Here is a 20968-nt window from a genome sequence, read left to right on the forward strand (position 1 = left end):
ATCCTAACTTCTGTGAATTCCAAAAGTAGTAAGTTTAGGATTTTGTCTTAAATTAGTTCTGTGAATTGGGCCCAATATTTGCACTCACCGGACCAGACAATTAAATGTATGAGAGAAGTTAATGACAATGCTTTACCTTCCCTGGTACATGCTGTGGCCATACTCGCTTGCCCGAGTACTGATTTGCAATACCCTAGTGTTTGCTGATTGTTACTGTTTCATGTCCTATCTTTCTCTCCAGATGTTTCAGCTTCGGCCTAGGTCCCAATTCCTGCCACCGGCTCCTGAGGGGCGTGGCGAAGGTCAGCGGGGGCCGGGCGGAGTTCCTGAGTGAGGGCGAGCGGCTGCAGCCCAAGGTAAGCTCTTTGCTGTCTCTCTTGGCCTAAGACTGCTTGAAAAGTGGAGAGGAGTAAACTACACTAGATAGAGTGAGTATCTTTTGGGTCTTCATTCCGAGCAGGCCAGATTTAAGGTGTGAGATACTGGGATGGGCCAGCATCTCCCAAATCAATCAATCAGTAGATTTGTAGAGCGCTTCTTGTCACCCGTGAGTGTATCCAGGCGCTAGCCCCAAAATGACTGAGTTCTTTTTTCCAGGTTCTCCCTGGTCCAGGGACCTTTCCGCTCACCACCATCTCTGAGCTGTTGGTAAATGTCAGTGTAGCGGCCCCAGCGGTAGATGTGCTGGAGCAGGGGAGTTGGAATGGTGTCAGCATTATTGGGGGGATATTGCATGCTCCACCAGTGCTGTGGGAGTGGGTCAGGTGGGGTCTCTACTTACTGCCTCTGACCCAGAGTCCTGATGGTGCAACCATGGATGCCTTCAAACGAGTGAACCTGGGCCCTGTATCCCCACATCGGGTAATTTCAGGTGCAAGAACACTGGGCAACAATGGCTCGACTAGGGGGGTACCCGCCCCAGGCTTACCGCTCTGGCTAACTCGTTAGGGGTTGGGGGCCCCAGATGGTCAACAATATCACTTCTTATTCAGGTGCCAATGGGTTACTCAGTTTGTGATATGATGCATATACAGGGTCAATATGATTATTGATACACACCCTACCACCAGAAGATACCATCCGTGAGATAACAGCTGTATGATTGTCCAGGTTCTTCTGTCTAGAGTAGACCATGCAGCTGGTTGGGATACACACAACCACAACAGAATTTTTATCCCTGTAGTTCTCTTTGGTGCTAGTGCAGCGGCTACATTAATTCCATGCTTCGGGGAATGAGCCGAGTCCTGTTTCACCTCAGCAGCCACCATTGGCTGATTCTGAGAAGGGAATCAATCAATTGGTGAGGACAGCTCAAAGACGAAAAAGGACTAAAATTGAACAAGGACAACCAGAGAGTGGTGGCCACTCAAATTTCTCAACGGGACCAGCCTATCATAATTGCCCCTCTGCGGAAGGCCTGACCAATCAAAAAGTTGGTTGCAGTTTGTCAGCCAATATTAAATCCCTCAGCGCCATATTGAGAGAACCAGTTAACCTTTAGTAAATAGTGAAAAACATAGTGAGATAAATGCTCTTCTTCCATCTCTTTGTGGAAAAGTAAATTTTGCCATGTTCTGTGTCATTACGTGTTCCCCATCTTATGTTATGTGTGCATGATTAATATGCATATGTATTCCCCATGATTGATTAAAGACGCAATTACAGTTGTGTCCAACTCTAGTATGCCAGTTTCCAGTTCTCGTGAAAGCTACGAGTATTAGGCCTATGTAAAGCTACGTTGCCACGTTTCACAGTGTGCACGTTATTTCATTGTAAAATCCCCGTTTCTAGGCCTCAAAAGGGCCCGGACTCAGATTCAGCTCCTGTCTCCTGAACCCTCTCCGAGGAGCGATACAGCCCCCACCTGTATCCCTGACCCTTCACTTACTTCCTGCCTCACAGTGCCCGGCTCGGCCTGGCTCTGCCTGCTAGTCTGCCAAGAGTATGTTATGATTCTAGTTATCTGTCCAGCTCTCCTTCCCTGCATTCCTAAGCTACTGAATCGCATCAATAGTTTCCGTCACAGTCTAGCCTTTACGTCTCCATGTAAGAGAAATACTGTATTAATGGTCATTTAATATTCCCCAACACGCACTACATGTAGAATTATGCATGCACCAGTCTTAGAGTCTGTTAGCCTTTACCCTGATAACTTTTGGATTCTATCAACATGTTCTCTAAACATCAGATACTAGATAGTGTTTAGGTACATGTCGCTTTGACCCTCCAGACTTCAGTCTCTCCTTCTAGCGCAGAAGTCATAGCCCCAGCTTCTCCCTAGTAACACGTCATTGCCAGCTTGCGCGCACCACTAGGTTAGAGGTCCCGGCTCCTTAGGTAGCCCCCTCCATGTTTCCGCCCCGTTTATGACATATTATGTTACGTTTACATCACATGTCTATGTATACGCCCTGTTCACGCCTCCTGTTACACCTACTTTCTGCCTTATCTTTCGCGACTGTTACAGGCCCTGCCCACTGCTACGCCTATTGTATTGAACATCATGTATTTTGTTTAACTATATATACTTGTGCACTGTTATTAAAAGCGGCTGCTGTTGTCCCGATCCTGTCCCCGGCAGCGCTGCCATCCTATTCCTGTGCAGGTTGTCCTGTTCCTGTCCTTTATGCTGTATTAAACCTGCATACTCCAGCTACCTCGAATCTTGACTCTTATTTATTGAGCTATCTGTTATTGTATATCTAGTCAAAAATAGAGGTATTATTTATTTATTTACCACATAATGGCGCCCGAATAGGGACTTGCCCTTTCCCCACGCGCCGGAGAAGCCACGCAAGCCCCCTGATCCTCTGCAGCCGTGACGGAACCATACCGTGCACGTGCAGATATTTCTGCTTCAAGTATCCCTCAGGCCCACGGAGGAGACGGAGGTTGCGGTCCAGCATCCAGATGAGGCGGTGGAGGAACGCGGCGAGTCCCGACCAGAGCCCAAGCCGAGAGTCCAAGGTCCGAGGTACCCGGAGGCCCACCCGTAACAGAAGTCCGAAGTTCGTCCGTCCGGCGTCGTAGCAGTCCAGTCCAGTCCGAGGCCTTCCGTTCTTGCTGCCCGGTGAGTACCGTTGCTGGGGTAGTATCTAGACAGGGTCAATTGCATTGTCTCTGGTCCGTGGGTTTGGGGTACACAGATCCAACACGAAGTGTTCACTTAGGTGGATGCGGGTCCTGACGCATCTCTTTATGAGACCGGTAAGTTTCGTACTGTTTTAGCAGTGCATCTAGTTTCTGTTCTAGTCCGTTCTGTTCTCGAGAAATTCATGTATTCTGTTTTCAGTATTCCAGGTAGTATTTTGTCAGAACTGTTATTTTAAATGTCATTCATGTATTTCAATGTCGTGGTATGAAAGTGGTGTATCTTCAGTAATTATCGTGTTCATTGTGTATTGTATTGTGTCTAGACTACAGTTCAGTCATGCCGCTGTTCTCAAAATTACGTCAGTTAAAAACTAGAAAAGGTCTGTTAGAAGAAGCAGTTCCTGTCCCGCCTAGGGACAGTCCAGGTCATTTTATGTATCAAAAGCATGGCATAAGTGCCATATTATATCTAGATTTATGGGTGGAGTACACCAAACAGTTAGAAGAAAAGTACAGATGGCCCGTATCGGGTACATGGGATGCCGAGTGCATCATGCGAGTAGAAGAAGTATTATGGAAAAAGAAAGCCAGACAGTCACAGAAAGATGCCATCGAGTTATGGCGCAAAGAATCTCATAAAAGAACCGAAAAAGAAATCAGAAAATCAGAATTAAGTAGAGAATCCTTAGAAAGAGCCCAAGAAAGGGAATTAATCGAAATAGGTGAACGAGTTAAAACCGAACAGTCAGACAGACAGAGGAATGCCCTCATTAAGGGTATGTATCCTCTTCTTGCCGAGGGCTTGCCAAAAGCAACCCCGGAGGCATCCAGTAATTTTCCGCCACCCTTAGTTCCGACCAAGCTACGTCACAAACCGACCGCAGCTGATATTGTTCTCTCGTCCTATTTGGACGACACAGTCCCAGAATATGCAAATCCTGTTCCACCAGCTCCTGTAAATAATGTAATTCATGGTCCTCCAGCCACCGGGGCACCTGTTGCAGTACCTGTTACGGTACCCCCGGTCCAGCCCGTAGTACAAATTTCCGCCACATCAGTCACTTTGCCAGCACGAAGAGTATCAATCGACGATTCCAGCTTAGGGGCCGCAGGAGGAGGTCCTCCTGGAACCCCGCCGCCAAATAAACGTTTAGGAGCAGTCGAGTTACATGAACGTGCGTTACAGCGTACGCCCAAATATCAGTCCATTGCAGAAATCAGACGAGTTCTTACTGAATGCTGTTATGATCCAGTTCCAGGCGAGGATAGTATGGTTCTATATTCCGTACGTATAAGGCAGGTGTCCGAGTATTTGGTCACCCTACCGAATATGAAAGAAGATCTAGACAGAATGTATCGATTCATTCGTACAGGACAAGATCCAGAAAGTATTGCTGAAGTCATGTCTCTCAGGAAATCCGAGATCCAGTTTATGCTATTAAAGTTTCTGATCAATTGTTTAATACGGGAACAAGATTCCCCGACTAAAGATCCGATCGAAATGAAAGTTCTGACAAGGTGGAGTGATAATATAGCCGAGGGTAAGCACAAGACACTCAATAGTATAGAGAGTATGTACAAGAAAATTCGTAAAGAAATAATAAGGTTACACGAACAACGCAAAGAAGCTCTAGGAAGCGAGAAAGAAAATGACTCTTCTACTGAAGAGGTAGAGGACGAGAATACCGCCAGAATAGCGTATGTAGGTAAATCTAGATTTCCAGACCGACAGTCACGCCTAGAACACAAGAAAGTCTTTCATCTTCCAGCACCAGAACAAGGCTCCCTAGAACAAGTATTTCAAGCTACCGATCAAATTCTGAAATCACGAATCGGTTATAGTGAATTAAGTACCATGCATGAACAAGAACTAGCCCGATCAGCAGTCCGATGGATTACTGATTCTACCACTTTTCCAGACAAAATAGTGGCACAAATGTTTCTGAAACTGCCCCCAGCCGAGCAGCGACTGGTGGGTATGTATATGATCCAGCACCTCATTACACTGTATGAGGATCAACATTCTGATCCAGGTCCGTTACATGATATCCTGAACGAGTTACTCCAGTATAGATGGAAAGGTTTAGGTACCGATTTAATTAGTGTCATTCTAGAACAGCGCCACAAATAGAGGACGTTTCTGAATCCGCATTTTGTTCATGTCTCACCTCCAGAAAGTAAACCGTTTTACATAGACAGACAGCATCCGTTACGAGAAGTACACCCAGTTAGGACACCAGATGGTGAAATGCAACGAGTATTTGTTTACACCCCAGTTACCAAGATGGAACTCTTAGAGATGAAGAAATTAATTCCCTGTCACGACAAAGATCCAGCAGGGTTCCACCGAGAATTAAAAGACATGCTCCGTATGGGAGAATACACGTATCCAGATATTATTAAAATGCTAAAAGTCCTGTTGCCTGCGGGCATATATGAGAAACTCAAGGAAAAAGATTGGGAGGTGGGAGAGAAAAAGATCGATTGGACAGCTCTAGAAGCTGAAGATAAGATACGAGTACCAGGTACCGGTCTTGGAGACAAATGTAAAGAATTACCAGAATTATTAATACAAGTCTTACCTAGATTATTAGCCACTAAAAAGGAAGACTGGGATGCAATCTCAGCCTGTAAACAGAAACAAGACGAAGACACTAGTGATTTTTATTCCAGATTTGAGAAATGTTTTATAATAAACAGTGGTTTGAAGACGAGTAGCGAGTCATACCCTCATCTTTTTGTTACTAAATTAGTCGAGAATTCAAGTCCACAAGTTAAGAATAGAGTTTTGAAAGTCGAAAGTACATGGCAAGCTAGTACTCCGTCACAGATGTTACAGATGCTCCAGTATCACCAGAATAGAATCAGAGAAGAGCAAGAACACGAGAGAAGACGTATGAAAGACACGAAAATGAAAGTACTAGTTGCACAATCTGTTCCACAAGACAGTCAGAAGAGGGGTCCGAATCAAGCCGGTCATCCTGCAGCTCCCGTTAAAGGGACATGCAATTATTGTAAACAGCCAGGTCATTTTATAAACGAGTGTGCAGTTCTGAAACACAATATAGCCACTGGTAAAACTAAAGAAAGACCACGTCCGCCTAGACAAGAACAAGTTTCACAGACTTCTCAGCCACAGAATGCACAACAGACAGTTCCAGCACCGCAGCCTATCGCTGCAACACAGCATGTTACACAGCAAATGTACCAGTATGCACAGACAGAGTATCCAGAGTATCAAGCGTATTCATGAAACAGCCTAGAGAGGGAGGTAGGCTTGCCTCTCATCGAGATTCCTGTAGATCAAGAAGGTCCCTATGTACATAGTCAAGTATTAGGGAAAGACAGAAAGTTTTTGATTGATACAGGGGCAAGTAGGACTACTATTAGTCACGACGAGGTTCCAGGGGCTCCGCTCTCAGGCTCTAGAAATGTTTCCCTTGGATTTTCAGGAAAGCCTATTGTAAACGAGATATCAAAGCCAGTTACTCTAGAAGTTGGTCCATTGTCCCGAACTACTGATCTATTGCTTACGAAGTCTTGTCCAGAAAATTTGCTAGGTATTAAGACACTGAAAGAATTAGGTGCAGTTATTTGCTGTTCCCCGGAAGGAATACGTTTGTTTTTACGTGACTTCAAGGGTCACTATGTGTTACGAGATTTCGATCCGAGATTGTCTAATGTTCCGCAGCATCTATGGGCGCAAGGTCCAACTGATGTTGGTTTCATGCAAATCACACCTCATCGTGTGACTCTCAAGCAAGGTATAGTCTTGCCACGAATCAGACAGTACAGATTGCCACCTGAGGCTGTAGCAGCCTTATCCAAAATTATTGACGAGCTTATGGCTCAAGGAGTAGTTGTAGAAACTGACTCCAATGTATGTAATTCTCCTATCATTCCAGTCATGAAACGTACTGATCCAAATGCACCCCCAGTCTATCGATTAGTGATTGACCTTCGAGAACTCAATAAATGTATTATTCCCCAGTACCCAGTTGTTCCAGATATCTCATCTCTGTTGACAGCTATTGATTCTGAGGCAATATTTTTTTACCGTAATCGACCTCAAGAATGCATTTTTCAGTGTCCCCATTCATCCAGATAGCCAGTACCTTTTCGGTTTTTGTTTAAATGGAAGGAGCTATAAATTCACACGAGCTCCTCAAGGTTTCACAGAAAGTCCTAGTATTTACAGTCAAGCACTTAAGAGACAACTAGACAACATTCACATGCCAACTGACACTGCCCTGCTCCAATATGTCGATGATCTACTGATCACAGCCCGTTCTGAACGTGACTGCGAGCGAGCGTCACTTACAGTTCTGTACTTCCTAGCCGAGATGGGGCACAAGGTGTCCCCTTCAAAGCTTCAATTCTGTGTCCAGCAAGTGATCTACTTAGGCCACTTACTGTCCAAGTGGGGTAGGCAGTTGACACCCGACCGTATCCAGTTAATAGCGAGTCTTCCTCAGCCCAAGACCCAGAAGGAGGTACGTGCTTTTATCGGCCTTACTTCCTATTGCAGACAATGGATTCCTCAGTATGCATTTCTAGCCAAGCCACTGATACAGTTAACGACACAGGAGGCAGCCGTATCGACTGTCCTCCCTTGGACATCTGAACATACACTTAGTTTTAATGAGTTGAAGAAAGCTTTATGCCAAGCTCCCGTTCTAGCTACACCGAACTACAGTAAGCCTTTCACACTTTTTGTCACAGAACGTGATGGTACTGCATTATCTGTTCTCACACAAGATCAAGCCGGACAATACAAGCCCTGTGCTTATTTTTCGAGAACACTAGATCCAGTAGCCCAGGCTCTGCCTGCGTGCCTCAAGTCAGTTGCAGCCACAGCACTAGCTATCAGACAAAGTGATTCCATAGTATTAGGACACTCCCTGACAGTACAAGTTCCACACTCCGTGGAAGTTCTTTTAAACCGAACACAGACTCAGCACTTGACAATTGCACGTTTGACAGGTTATGAACTGACACTGTTCCAGCCACACATAGAAATCAGACGCTGCAACGTTCTAAATCCTGCTACACTGTTACCGTCAGTTACTTCGAATCCTGCCACACATGACTGTGTGGAAGTAGTTAACACTATGACTAAGCCGAGACAAGATCTGACAGATATTCCATTACCAGATCCCGACCTGACACTTTATGTGGATGGTTCATGTATGAGAACGAGTACAGGAGAACTAGTAGCCGCGTATGCAGTGACTACTGACACTGAAGTTATTAAAACACACCGTATTGACACCCTGTCTGCTCAAGCAGCAGAGCTAGTTGCTCTGACACAAGCCTGCATACATGCCAAGAACCTGAAAGTTAATATTTACACAGATTCACGCTACGCATTCGGAGTTGTACACGACTTCGGAGTGCTCTGGCAAGAGAGAGGTTTCATGACTTCTCATGGAACCAAGATTCAGCATGGTTTCCTTATTCAAGCTCTGTTAGATGCAATACATTTACCGACATCCATCGCTATTATGAAATGCAAAGCACATACGAAAGTTACAGACATTATTTCCCAAGGTAATGATCTAGCAGATCGAACAGCCAAGCTTACAGCACAGACACCAGACATACCAGTTAACAAGACACCGACATCCATTCTAGAACAGACTACTTGTATGACAGTTAAGGACCCTACTCAAGATATCATAGATATCCAGTTACATGCTACTCCCGAAGAAATCAAGAAATGGTCCGAACAAGGAGGGGTCCAGACAGATCAGGGATGGTTGACGAAGGGAAAAGCCACATGGTTTCTCCCCGACTCTATGGTTCAAGTCATTATCAATACCGCACATAGTCCTGCACACTTAGGAGAAAAAGCCATGTTAGACAGTATCCAGAACATTTGGTTCAACAAGCATTTACGAGCTGCAGCCAAGCAGAAAGTCCGTACCTGTATGATATGTTGCCAGTTCAATCCAGGTAAAAGTGTCCCGGTGGAACAAGGTGGATTCCAGCCCCCTGACCACCCTTTTGAAGTCCTCCAGATGGATTATATTCAGATGGAGCGATGTCGAGGTTTCAAGTATGTCCTTGTAGTTGTATGCGCTTTGTCCAGGTGGACAGAGGCATATCCAGTCCCAGATTACACAGCCGCGACCACTGCCAAGCAGTTGGTTCGTGAATTCTTCCCCCGCTATGGACTCCCTAGGGTCGTGTATTCTGATAACGGCCAGCCATTCTCATCTGAACTAATGAAGCACGTTTCCCTTTTGTTAGGGTACCAGTGGAAGTTCCATTGTGTACGCCATCCAGAAGCAGCCGGTCTCGTAGAGAGACATAATCAAACCTTGAAAATCCGTATTGCCAAAGTCTGTCAAGAAAAAGGTGTAGACTGGTTAGTTGCCCTGCCAGTCGCTCTGTTCTATATGCGCATGGTCGCACATTCCAGATCAGGTCTGTCCCCTTATGAGGTCGTATTCGGCCGCCCCCCGAATATGTGGGGTACACCCAGACCCCGAAGTATTACAGATGTTTCCAGTAATATGCTGACAGATTACCTAGCTTCCTTGATGTCTGCCCCACACTCTTGTCGTTCACAGGTTGCCGCTGCATTTCCCGACAATACTGAAGTCAAGCCACACAAGATCCTTCCCGGCACCCTGGTCTTAATCCGAAATTTTGATCGTTCAAGTCCGCTGGAGCCTCGATGGAAGGAGCCGAAGTTAGTCCTTTTGACCACCCGCACAGCCGTGAAGTTGGAAGGCAAAAAAGGCTGGGTGCATCTGTCGCATGTTAAGAAATTTCACGGACTAAGACCTAAACAGCTCAACGACTTTTCTATAGACACTTCCAAGCCTGAACATTTGCCTATTATCAAGGACTGTCCCGCTAATGACTCTGATTCAAAGCCTCCCCTGTTAGAGAAAACTCCGCAGCAGGAGTATAAAAGTAAGCTCCGGTCTAGTAAAATAAGTCAGCCAGTTTAATTGTCTAAGTCCCCCTGGGTGAAACGGTTAGACAGGTATCTGACATGTATGAAATAGACCCCCATAGTGAGAGAGTTAGTCAAAACTCAATCCGATGTATCGTTTTTCTAAGTTTTATATTGTTTTTAAGCTTGATGGTTACCTGCACGAGTTATGCATTTCATTTATGTTTTCCAATTTCTCATGTAAATAAGTTTTCTAATGCTACAGTAGAGCACACGTTTAGTGATCTGCCTCCTCATGAACTATCTTATCGTCTTGCTATGCGCAACAATACATTTATCCGTATGTTACATTATTCACATCAGACCAGCAATGCCACTAATTGTTGGGTGTGTGGTCGACTCCCCCCTTTCCAGACACCGAAGGGAGTTCTGCCACTCTTTCCTTATCCGTTTTCACATAATGGTTCATGTGGAGCCTGGTCCATGTTAACGTCATCTTCAAATGATATGTCCCTTCTGAACAGTACATGTTTTCCAGACAAGCAAGGTCTTCCCCACAGAACAGGGTTAGATCTAGAAAATGAAGTTTATAATTTGGGTAATTATTCTTCGAATTTTATGGCCCTGAATGTTCAGTCTGATTCTACTCCAGACTTACCTGCTATTTCAGTACTACCAGTCAAAGGCGAATTATGTGTCAGAAATAATGGTTCCGCACATGTAGGACATAGTGATTGCACTACTATTGTCAAGTATAGTGACAGTGGGAAATCTATTTTCAAAGCTTCACGTCATTCTTATTTTGTTTGTGGTCAGACCGCATATGTTCGTCTGCCCCTCGATTGGGAGGGAACCTGTTACATTGCCTTCCTACTGCCACCAGTTTTTCTAGCCCCGTCTGATTATCATAGAAACACACATCTAGTACATATTAGACATAGAAGGGAGATCGAGTCCCCAATTGTCGATCAAACTGAAACTGCTCTAGAACAGTATACAGATTTCAATAGAGGTTTCTTTTTCTTTATAGGACCTATCCAGAATAGTAAGTTAATCCGTAGGTTAACAAGAACCCTTGAAGCAGTAGTGAATGAGACTGCCTCTGCTCTAGGTAACTTAACCGAGGAGCAATCTGCTATGAGATTTGTCGTGCTCCAGAATCGTCTCGTTCTTGACGTCATACTGGCCGATAGAGGAGGAGCATGTAGAGTCATCGGATCTAGTTGCTGCATTTTCATTCCTAATAACGCTCCGTCTGTTTATTCAGCTATAACCAGACTTCATAAAATTGCCCATCAGTTACACCAGAATCCAGGCACCTGGACATGGTCCGGTTGGTTCTGGAGTATAATTTCTGCCTGGGGATGGAAAGTATTGTCATTTCTAGGTATTGCAGTAGCGATCATATTCAGTTGCTGCCTCTGTATACAATGTGGCCCTGCGATTTGCGGCATTTGTGCTACCTCTTGTATTCCTAGTCCCAAGTCCCGTCCTAGATCCCGTTCCAAGAAAATTCGAGACGAGCAAATGATACTGTATGAAATGATAGATGGTATCATGAATATTGATGTTTCCTGATGGAAACGTAGTGACAAGGAGGGAATGTGGAAAAGTAAATTTTGCCATGTTCTGTGTCCCTACGTGTTCCCCATCTTATGTTATGTGTGCATGATTAATATGCATATGTATTCCCCATGATTGATTAAAGACGCAATTACAGTTGTGTCCAACTCTAGTATGCCAGTTTCCAGTTCTCGTGAAAGCTACGAGTATTAGGCCTATGTAAAGCTACGTTGCCACGTTTCACAGTGTGCACGTTATTTCATTGTAAAATCCCCGTTTCTAGGCCTCAAAAGGGCCCGGACTCAGATTCAGCTCCTGTCTCCTGAACCCTCTCCGAGGAGCGATACAGCCCCCACCTGTATCCCTGACCCTTCACTTACTTCCTGCCTCACAGTGCCCGGCTCGGCCTGGCTCTGCCTGCTAGTCTGCCAAGAGTATGTTATGATTCTAGTTATCTGTCCAGCTCTCCTTCCCTGCATTCCTAAGCTACTGAATCGCATCAATAGTTTCCGTCACAGTCTAGCCTTTACGTCTCCATGTAAGAGAAATACTGTATTAATGGTCATTTAATATTCCCCAACACGCACTACATGTAGAATTATGCATGCACCAGTCTTAGAGTCTGTTAGCCTTTACCCTGATAACTTTTGGATTCTATCAACATGTTCTCTAAACATCAGATACTAGATAGTGTTTAGGTACATGTCGCTCTGACCCTCCAGACTTCAGTCTCTCCTTCTAGTGCAGAAGTCATAGCCCCAGCTTCTCCCTAGTAACACGTCATTGCCAGCTTGCGCGCACCACTAGGTTAGAGGTCCCGGCTCCTTAGGTAGCCCCCTCCATGTTTCCGCCCCGTTTATGACATATTATGTTACGTTTACATCACATGTCTATGTATACGCCCTGTTCACGCCTCCTGTTACACCTACTTTCTGCCTTATCTTTCGCGACTGTTACAGGCCCTGCCCACTGCTACGCCTATTGTATTGAACATCATGTATTTTGTTTAACTATATATACTTGTGCACTGTTATTAAAAGCGGCTGCTGTTGTCCCGATCCTGCCCCCGGCAGCGCTGCCATCCTATTCCTGTGCAGGTTGTCCTGTTCCTGTCCTTTATGCTGTATTAAACCTGCATACTCCAGCTACCTCGAATCTTGACTCTTATTTATTGAGCTATCTGTTATTGTATATCTAGTCAAAAATAGAGGTATTATTTATTTATTTACCACATCTTGGATAACATTCTCTCCTAATAAACATTCTGCACCCCCACCATATTAACATACAGTACTACACAGCCACTTCCAAAGCATGCAACACCACCTCCAGCGCAAATCCCATAACTGGCAAACCACTGACCTGTCCTCAGGACACCCCCGCGCCGCACGGCCCTCCAGCTGTGTCTGTGTGCCCCCTCCCTCGCTCGCTGCTGATCGTTGCCGTTTTTTCCGCTAAGTGCTGTGCCAGTGTTTTCTCTCCACTTGTTGCCTGTTTTGCCCCTGTTTTGATCCGTGTATCTTTGTGATTGTATTCTAGCCCCTGTTCCCTTTGTGATTGTATTCTAGCCCCTGTTCCCTCTGACCCCCGCTCCCTGCTTCCCGCCGCCGTACATCGCGGCCCCGCCCCTTTTCTTCTGTGCCCTCCCCGCTCCCGCCTCCCAGCTGCCCCTCCCTCCCACTTGTCCTTAAATGGAGACCGCGCACACGCGCAGCGGCCTCACGCACAGGCCACGCACAGCGGCCTCGCGCAGCAAGAGTGCCGATTGTGCGCCGAAGGCGCGCCAAAGGTAAGCCCGTCTGCGCCCGTCCGCGCCTGGACCGCGCCCAGCGCCAGAACCCCTGCCCCCGCAGATGCCAGCCCACCCGCCGGACCTACGACGCAGCCACCCTCAACGCACTCAACACCGGCCGGATCCCGAGCTGCCACCGAGCCACCCCAGGACGCACCCACGGACCCTTCACCTGCTAATCCTGCAAGTTCTCCTGCAACCGGACCTGCACCCCACCCGCCAAGCCAAGCACCAGCAGCAACCACCTGAAGTGCATCCTGCTCAATACCCGCTCCGTCCACAGACACGCCGTGGAACTCTGGAACCTCCTCGACTCAACATCCCCAGACGTCGCCTTCCTCACGGAAACATGGATGAACGCCTCCTCAGCGCCCGACATCGCCATCGCCATCCCAGACGGATACAAGATCACCCGGAGGGACCGCGTCAACCAGACCGGAGGAGGCATCGCCATCGTCCACAAGAACACCATCCGCATCACGACCAACTCCGACGACACCCTCACAACCGCCGAACACCTGCACTTCCAGATACACATCGACCCCAAGACCACCCTCAGAGGCACCCTCATCTACAGACCCCCGGGACCACGGACACAATTCAGCGAAGACATCGCCGACTTCATCAGCCCGCACGCCCTCCCCTCCGCTGACTACATCCTCCTAGTGGACCTCAACTTCCACCTAGAGAACAACAACGACAGCAACACCACCACCCTGCTGGACAACCTCGCCAACCTCGGACTCAAGCAACTGGTGACCACCCCCACCCACTACGCCGGCCACACGCTGGACCCCGTCTTCTCCTCCAGCAAGGACATCTCCTTCAGCCACACCACCGGACTCCACTGGACAGACCACAGCTGCGTCCACTTCAGCTTCAGAAGGACCACCACTCACCACCACCCGCAACAGGTTCCCCGCAGAAGCTGGAACAAGATCACCACCGACCAGCTCACCACATCCCTGAGCCAGAACCCTCCCGCCAGCTCAGCGAACCCTAACCAAGCCGCCAACAACCTCACAAGGTGGATCACCAACTGCGCAGACGACCTCGCCCCATTGAAGACCCCCCCATCAGACCCGTCAGCAAGAAAGCATCCTGGTTCACCGACGAACTCAAGAGCTCCAAGAAGAACTGCCGGGACCTCGAGAAAGCCTGGCACAGAGACCCGACTACAGACAACATGACCACCCTCAAGCACGCCACCCGAAAACACCACCAGCTGATCCACACCACCAAGAAAACCGCATTCAAGGAACGACTAGACAACAACGCCCACGACAGCAAGGAACTATTCAACATCGTCAAAGAGCTCTCGAATCCTAGCGCCGGAAACAACGACATCACCCCCTCGCAAGACCTCTGCAACTCGCTCGCCTCGTTCTTCCACAGCAAGATCGCAGTTATACACAACAGCTTCAGCACACTGCCGACGCACCCTACAACCGTACCAACGCCCCCCACCACCACCCTCCGCGCCTGGACCCCGGTCAACACCGAAGACACCATCCGCACGATGAACTCCATCCACTCCGGATCACCAACCGACCCCTGCCCTCACCACGTCTTCAACAAGGCCGACTCCGTCATCGCACCCCATCTCCGGGACATCATCAACGCCTCCTTCGACACCGCCACCTTCCCAGAGAGCTGGAAGCACGCCGAACTCAGCGCCCTACTGAAGAAACCATCAGCGGACCCCACCGACCTCAAAAACTACCGCCCCATCTCGCTCCTTCCTTTTCCTGCCAAAGTCATCGAGAAGACCGTCAACAAACAGCTGGCCGCCTTCCTCGAGACGAATGGATCCCTCGACCACTCGCAGTCCGGCTTCCGGGCCAACCACAGCACCGAGACCACCCTCATCGCAGCCACCGACGACATCCAAACCCTGCTCGACAACGAGGAAACAGCGGCCCTCATCCTCCTGGACCTCTCCGCAGCGTTCGACACGGTCTGCCACCGCACCCTAGTGCAGCGCCTCAACAACATCGGAATCCAGGAGAAGGCACTGGAGTGGATCATCTCCTTCCTCGCCGGAAGAACACAGAGAGTCCACCTCCCCCCGTTCAGATCCGAGGCCACCGAAGTCATCTGCGGCGTACCACAAGGATCATCGCTCAGCCCCACGCTGTTCAACATCTACATGAGCCCCCTCGCGGCCATCGCACGCCAACACAACCTCAACATCATCTCCTACGCCGACGACACCCAGCTGATCCTCTCCCTCACCAACGACCCCGCCACCGCCAGGACCAACCTACACGAAGGGATGAAAGACGTAGCCGAGTGGATGATAAACAGCCACCTAAAACTGAACTCAGATAAGATGGAAGTCCTCATCCTGGGATCATCACCCTCCGCCTGGGACGACTCCTGGTGGCCCCCCGCCCTAGGCAGCGCACCCAAACCAACAGACCACGCACGCAACCTGGGCTTCATCCTGGACTCCTCCCTCTTGATGACCAGACAAGTTAACGCCGTCTCCTCGTCATGCTTCAACATCCTACGCATGCTACGTAAGATCTTCTGTTGGATCCCCACCGAAACCAGGAAGACGGTCACCCAGGCCCTCGTCACCAGCCGACTCGACTACGGTAACTCCCTTTACGCCGGAACCACAGCCAAACTTCAGAAAAGACTCCAGCGCATTCAGAGCGCCTCAGCACGACTCATCCTGGACATCCCCCGACACAGCCACATCTCCGGACACCTGAGAGACCTGCACTGGCTCCCCGTCAGCAAGAGAATCACGTTCCGACTTCTCACCCACGCATACAAAGCTCTTCACAACCAAGGTCCCAGATACCACAACGACCGCCTGACCTTCTACACTCCCACCCGACAGCTACGATCGACCAGCCACGCTCTCGCCGCCGTTCCCCGCATCCGAAGAGCCACAACGGGAGGAAGATCCTTCTCCTACCTGGCTGCCAAGACGTGGAACTCCCTCCCCATCCACCTCTGCCTGACCCAAGACCACCTCTCCTTCAGGAAGCAACTCAAGACCTGGCTGTTCGAGCAGTAGCGGACCCCCCTCCCCCAAGCGACTTGAGACCCTCCGGGTGAGTAGCGCGCTATACAAATGCTTTGATTGATTGATTGATTGACCCTACAGAGAGAGTAAAACTTGTGTCGATCACTAGGAAGCATCCAGGGCACATCTGTGTAGTCCTTACATATATGACAATTCTGAAACAAAGATCACACCTCCAACCAAAACCAAAAGGTCTATAGCAGAACAGACAGCTAGGGATCCCTCCTAGGTGCAGGGCAACAGCAGTGGTTTGAAGGGAGCTGAAATGAGACAAGGACAGCGGTCAGTCATCTGTTGGTGTGGTACAATGTGAGGACATCCTGTGGATTATTTGCCCAGTGCTAGATTTCAAATGTGAACTATATAATTCAAAATGCACTGCTGCAGATAATTGGTATCTTGGGCAGTAACTTCAGAGAAATGATGGTAAAACCCTCTGGAGGCTCCTATTCTGATTACCGAAACACGCCTCCATGTTGAACCATCTTTATAGGCTTGCAGTGGACAAACATAATCAGTTCAAAGCATTATCCTACATGCATGGAGCTAGATTGAGCTCTGGTCCAAGGTACCTACAACAATTGGTGGTACCTTACCAGCGCACTCGCTCTTTGGGATCAAGTAGCCGGTCTCTCTGTACGGTTCCCAGAGTCAAACTGGCTCGCGTGGGCGGTCGCTCCTTTTCGTACTTGGGCCCAAGATGTGGAGCACCCTCCTGAGTCCTTGAGAAGCTGAACTTCACTGACCATCTTTCGCAATAACCTAAAAATCTGGTGGTTTTAATCTTGTCTTACTCTGCCAGCCACACCTGCTGCTAAAGCGCTGGGAAACCCTACTTGGGTAGCGATGCGCTATACAAGACTTCTTATATTAATAAAAATGATGCGAAGATGACTTAACACACAAATGAGTGGAATCAGAGTAAATTCCTGAATGATATTTTCACTGGATCAAGAGTGGAATGAGTCAAGTAAGAGGGCTCAGAAGAGGCACACAAAGTCAGGAGGAACAAGAACCAAGGGAATCCTCCCTAAGGAGAAAGAAGAGGAAGGCAGGAAGCAGAACTATGTCTGTGCAAAGTCTAACTACCTAAGTGTCAAGACAGGCAAGCAGGAGCAGATCTGGTTAAAAAGAGTGGTCTTAGTAGGTCATATCACATACTTTGTGACCCTTTAGCTACATTAATAGTTCTACTCGATGTGTATGTTACATGTTGAAATTAGGAACATTATAAATGGTTGCGGAAGACACAAACATTAAGGGGCCGATTACGATGCCGGTCAGACCGCAACCGACATGCCGTCGGTTGCGGTCCAACCTCCATCTGCTGCTGCAGTCCTACCGACACATTACAATGCATGTTTTCAGAGGCAGCAGGCGGAGGGACAGTCCAACGCTTTCCAGCGGGCTCAAGGAACCCGTTGGTGTGTCTGAACACCCCATAATCTCCTTATGACGGCGGAGCCAGGCTCGGATCTGCCCTCGGGAATATGACATATATTTGTAAACAACAAGGGCACCCAATTGAGTCAGCAAGGGACCTTGGGAATTGATTCTTTAAGACAACAGCGGTCCCTTACAAGCATTAGAATAGAATCAAATGAATATAGACGAAGTCGTTTCTATATTGGTTTGACATGTCCAGCTGGGCAGAGGTCTAGTATTTACTGATTAGGCAATGTAGGACAAGAATTTCTCATATTATACAAGACGGGGCACAAGCGTGCACCCAACTTAACGTACATACAACATAAAAGGAAAAAACAAACAAAGGGCTTTTAGGCAAAAGCTTAGCGTTCTGTTATACTGTTGCTTGCACAGTTTAAGATGTAAAACAGAACAATACTGGCACCTTTACACTTTCAGAGGACAAAATAAATGTTTCAATTGTATAAGGTGCACACATTTGTCGACGGCGTTTCGATCCGTTTATCAAAATGTGCGGATCATCATCAGGACATGTAAGAAATGCCTAACAGTAATAAGCCTCTATTGCCATGGGCAGGCCAGTAGGGCCCAGGGCCACGGTATCGGTAGCGGTTTCAGCAACAGGGGCCAGTGAAATCAAGAAACCGAATGAAGAATACAGGGAAGGAGCGTCAGTTAAGCCGGGATAAGGCGTTTCAGATTGCTAAGGTCCTGCATGAACGCAGGCTTCCCGATTGAAGAATACACTATTGAGCATCAGTGGGCCAGGGTAAGGCATATACGATCGCTCACGTACTCACAGCGGTTCGATGACCGGACGTGGAGAGGTGAAGGCTGCTCGATCGGTCCTCTTCTGATGCATAATTCCAGTTGCCCTGACTATAGTCTACAAGCACAAAGTCTCAGTAGGCCACATGAACATACTTTTGTAGCCCTAGTTGTGGCAAGTGTGGCCCTCATGGTCCTTCTTGCAACCTCCATGGCTGCCTTTTTCGAGCTTCTGTACTATTTTTAAGTTATTTAATAATTTGGCTCGAAGTGTAGGGTTTTTATTCACTTTTAGTGAGGGTCGCAGGTAGGGTGGTGTCACTTTTTGTGATGTAAATGGGGTTAAAGTTCCTGTGATGTTACATCCTGTGATGTCATCATGGGATAAAAGATGTATTGTTCACTGTGGCTTCCACTATCTCTACGATTGTGGTGAAAAGTCCCTAATGGCAAGCCAGGAGCTATTCTCACAAGAGAGTGAGCAAAAGAGCATTTATACAGCTCACACTAAAGATTTGAACTGTCTTTCACCTGTTGAAACATTACATGTTTTTTAAGTGCTAAGGTCAAGGTCGGCTGTGCTTTGTGTTGTCCGTGAGGTTTCATGTAACATGGCCATGTTTACAATAAGGTGAGTGCTGATTGGCGGAACTCACCACCCTCTCTTTGTTCATTGGTCCCTCTAGTTGATAAAGTCCCTGAAGAAGGCTCTGGAGCCAGCGGTGAGTGACATCACCATTGACTGGTACGTTCCTGACACCATGGAGGCTTTGCTGTCGCCCAATGAAATATCTCCATTGTATCCGGGAGACCGCCTGATCAGCTACTGCACGCTGTACCACATCGCCAGCTTCCGGGGCAAGAATGCAACGGTGAGTGATGCAATTTTGTCCTAATATTGTCAGTGGGTTGTAAGTTTAGTAAGAAACAGAGATCTGTCTGTTATTACAAATATTATTGCACAGGCGGAGAGTGCCTCTACCCAAACACCCCTGCTCCTAGCATAAGCGGATTATACTGCATTTTGCCTGCACACCCTCTCACCCAGGCAGGGTGTATCTCTCACTAACAAACTATGGGGTCGATTCCAATCTCGGTCGCAAGGGCTCCGAATCGAATTTGGCTTTACCTAAACCGATCCGGAGCCTTTGTTTCTGACCGACTCGTTCCCAATTCCGAATGATTAAGTACGATGCCTGGAAAACCTTAGCACTACCCAAATCAATTCCGAAAGACATTCGGAGAGATAGAGCCTTTCCGGAGCTGATTTGTACAGCTCTATGGACTCGGTTTCCGAGTGAGCAAGTACAATGAACGATTTGGACAGCCTTTCCGATTTGGTTTGCCCAGATCGAAAAGGCTACCAGAATCGGTCTTTGGGGGCCTGCAGCAGGCCCCCCTTCACCCTGGGCCGTCCGAAGTGGGCCAGTGGGGGTACCCATGGGTCCCCTCTTCCAAAGCATGCACAGTGTGGCAGGCACCACAGGGTGCCCGCCACATGGTGCGTGATTATCCTCAACCACTCCTTTTGTCAATGTGAGCCTGTGTTTGCATTCGGAACACAGGCTCCCATTGAAGTCAATGAGATTCTGAACGAATTGTATCGGGATGCATTCAAATGCATCATACTTGTTCGTTGGACACCCCCGATCCGAGTCGTCCGGAAAGCATTCTGGACCGGAGTAGATCGGTATGCTTTCCGAACAAGATCGGAATCGGGCGCATAGTATGTTATGCAACTGTTTCGTTTCTCTGGACTTCCCTGAATAGTAGGAGAACTAATATAGAATTGGAGACCTGAGGATAGCAGTGGTCTGTTTTATTAATTAATCTTGATGGCACTGTACACTTTACAACTCATAATAAAGTCCCTTCTTATGGCTTTTTATTGTTTTTAACCTGGGATTTCAAACATGGATTTTTATTTGTGTTTTTTATTAAGTATTACATATCATATGTATATTTTTACTGCTGTTAATATAGTGTGTACTTTATATGCTTTGGAAACATTGTGAAATAATGAATTTTGACTGATTGACTGAAACTAACAAACTAACCCCAGAGCCCCTTGTCTGTGCATCTCAAAAGTAGGGATATTCTCTCAAAAGCAAGCTTTCCAGACCCATTACCTGATGCAATGTCTTGGGTCTCCATAGAGGCAGGTAGTGTCTGTCACTAACACATCATCACAATGACTCACTGAAAGGTCTGGTCTGTACACCACAGAGGCAGGGAGGCTTTCTACTGACCTAGTCACCCACAACCAAAGTCTTCTGCGGTGATTCACCACATCCGTCAGGCAGGGAGTCTCTCTCGCTCACAGGTGATCCAACCCCAGAGCCAATGCAATGAGCAGTGACGGACCACAGCCACAGCC

The 20968-nt window shown here is 47.7% G+C and overlaps 1 protein-coding gene across 1 annotated transcript in view; it reads left to right on the forward strand.

Annotated features, from left to right (window-relative positions):
• Nucleotides 1-20968, forward strand: part of VWA5B2 (von Willebrand factor A domain containing 5B2) — a 397568-nt gene that overhangs the window by 277688 nt on the left and 98912 nt on the right. Inside the window, exons 11-12 of the mRNA XM_078665491.1 lie at nucleotides 242-356; nucleotides 19278-19463. Coding sequence (XP_078521617.1) covers nucleotides 242-356; nucleotides 19278-19463 — 301 coding nt within the window. The remainder of the gene's footprint in view (nucleotides 1-241; nucleotides 357-19277; nucleotides 19464-20968) is intronic.

The sequence above is a fragment of the Lissotriton helveticus genome, chromosome 11 (genome assembly GCF_964261635.1).
Source record: "Lissotriton helveticus chromosome 11, aLisHel1.1, whole genome shotgun sequence".
Lineage (NCBI taxonomy): Eukaryota > Metazoa > Chordata > Amphibia > Caudata > Salamandridae > Lissotriton > Lissotriton helveticus.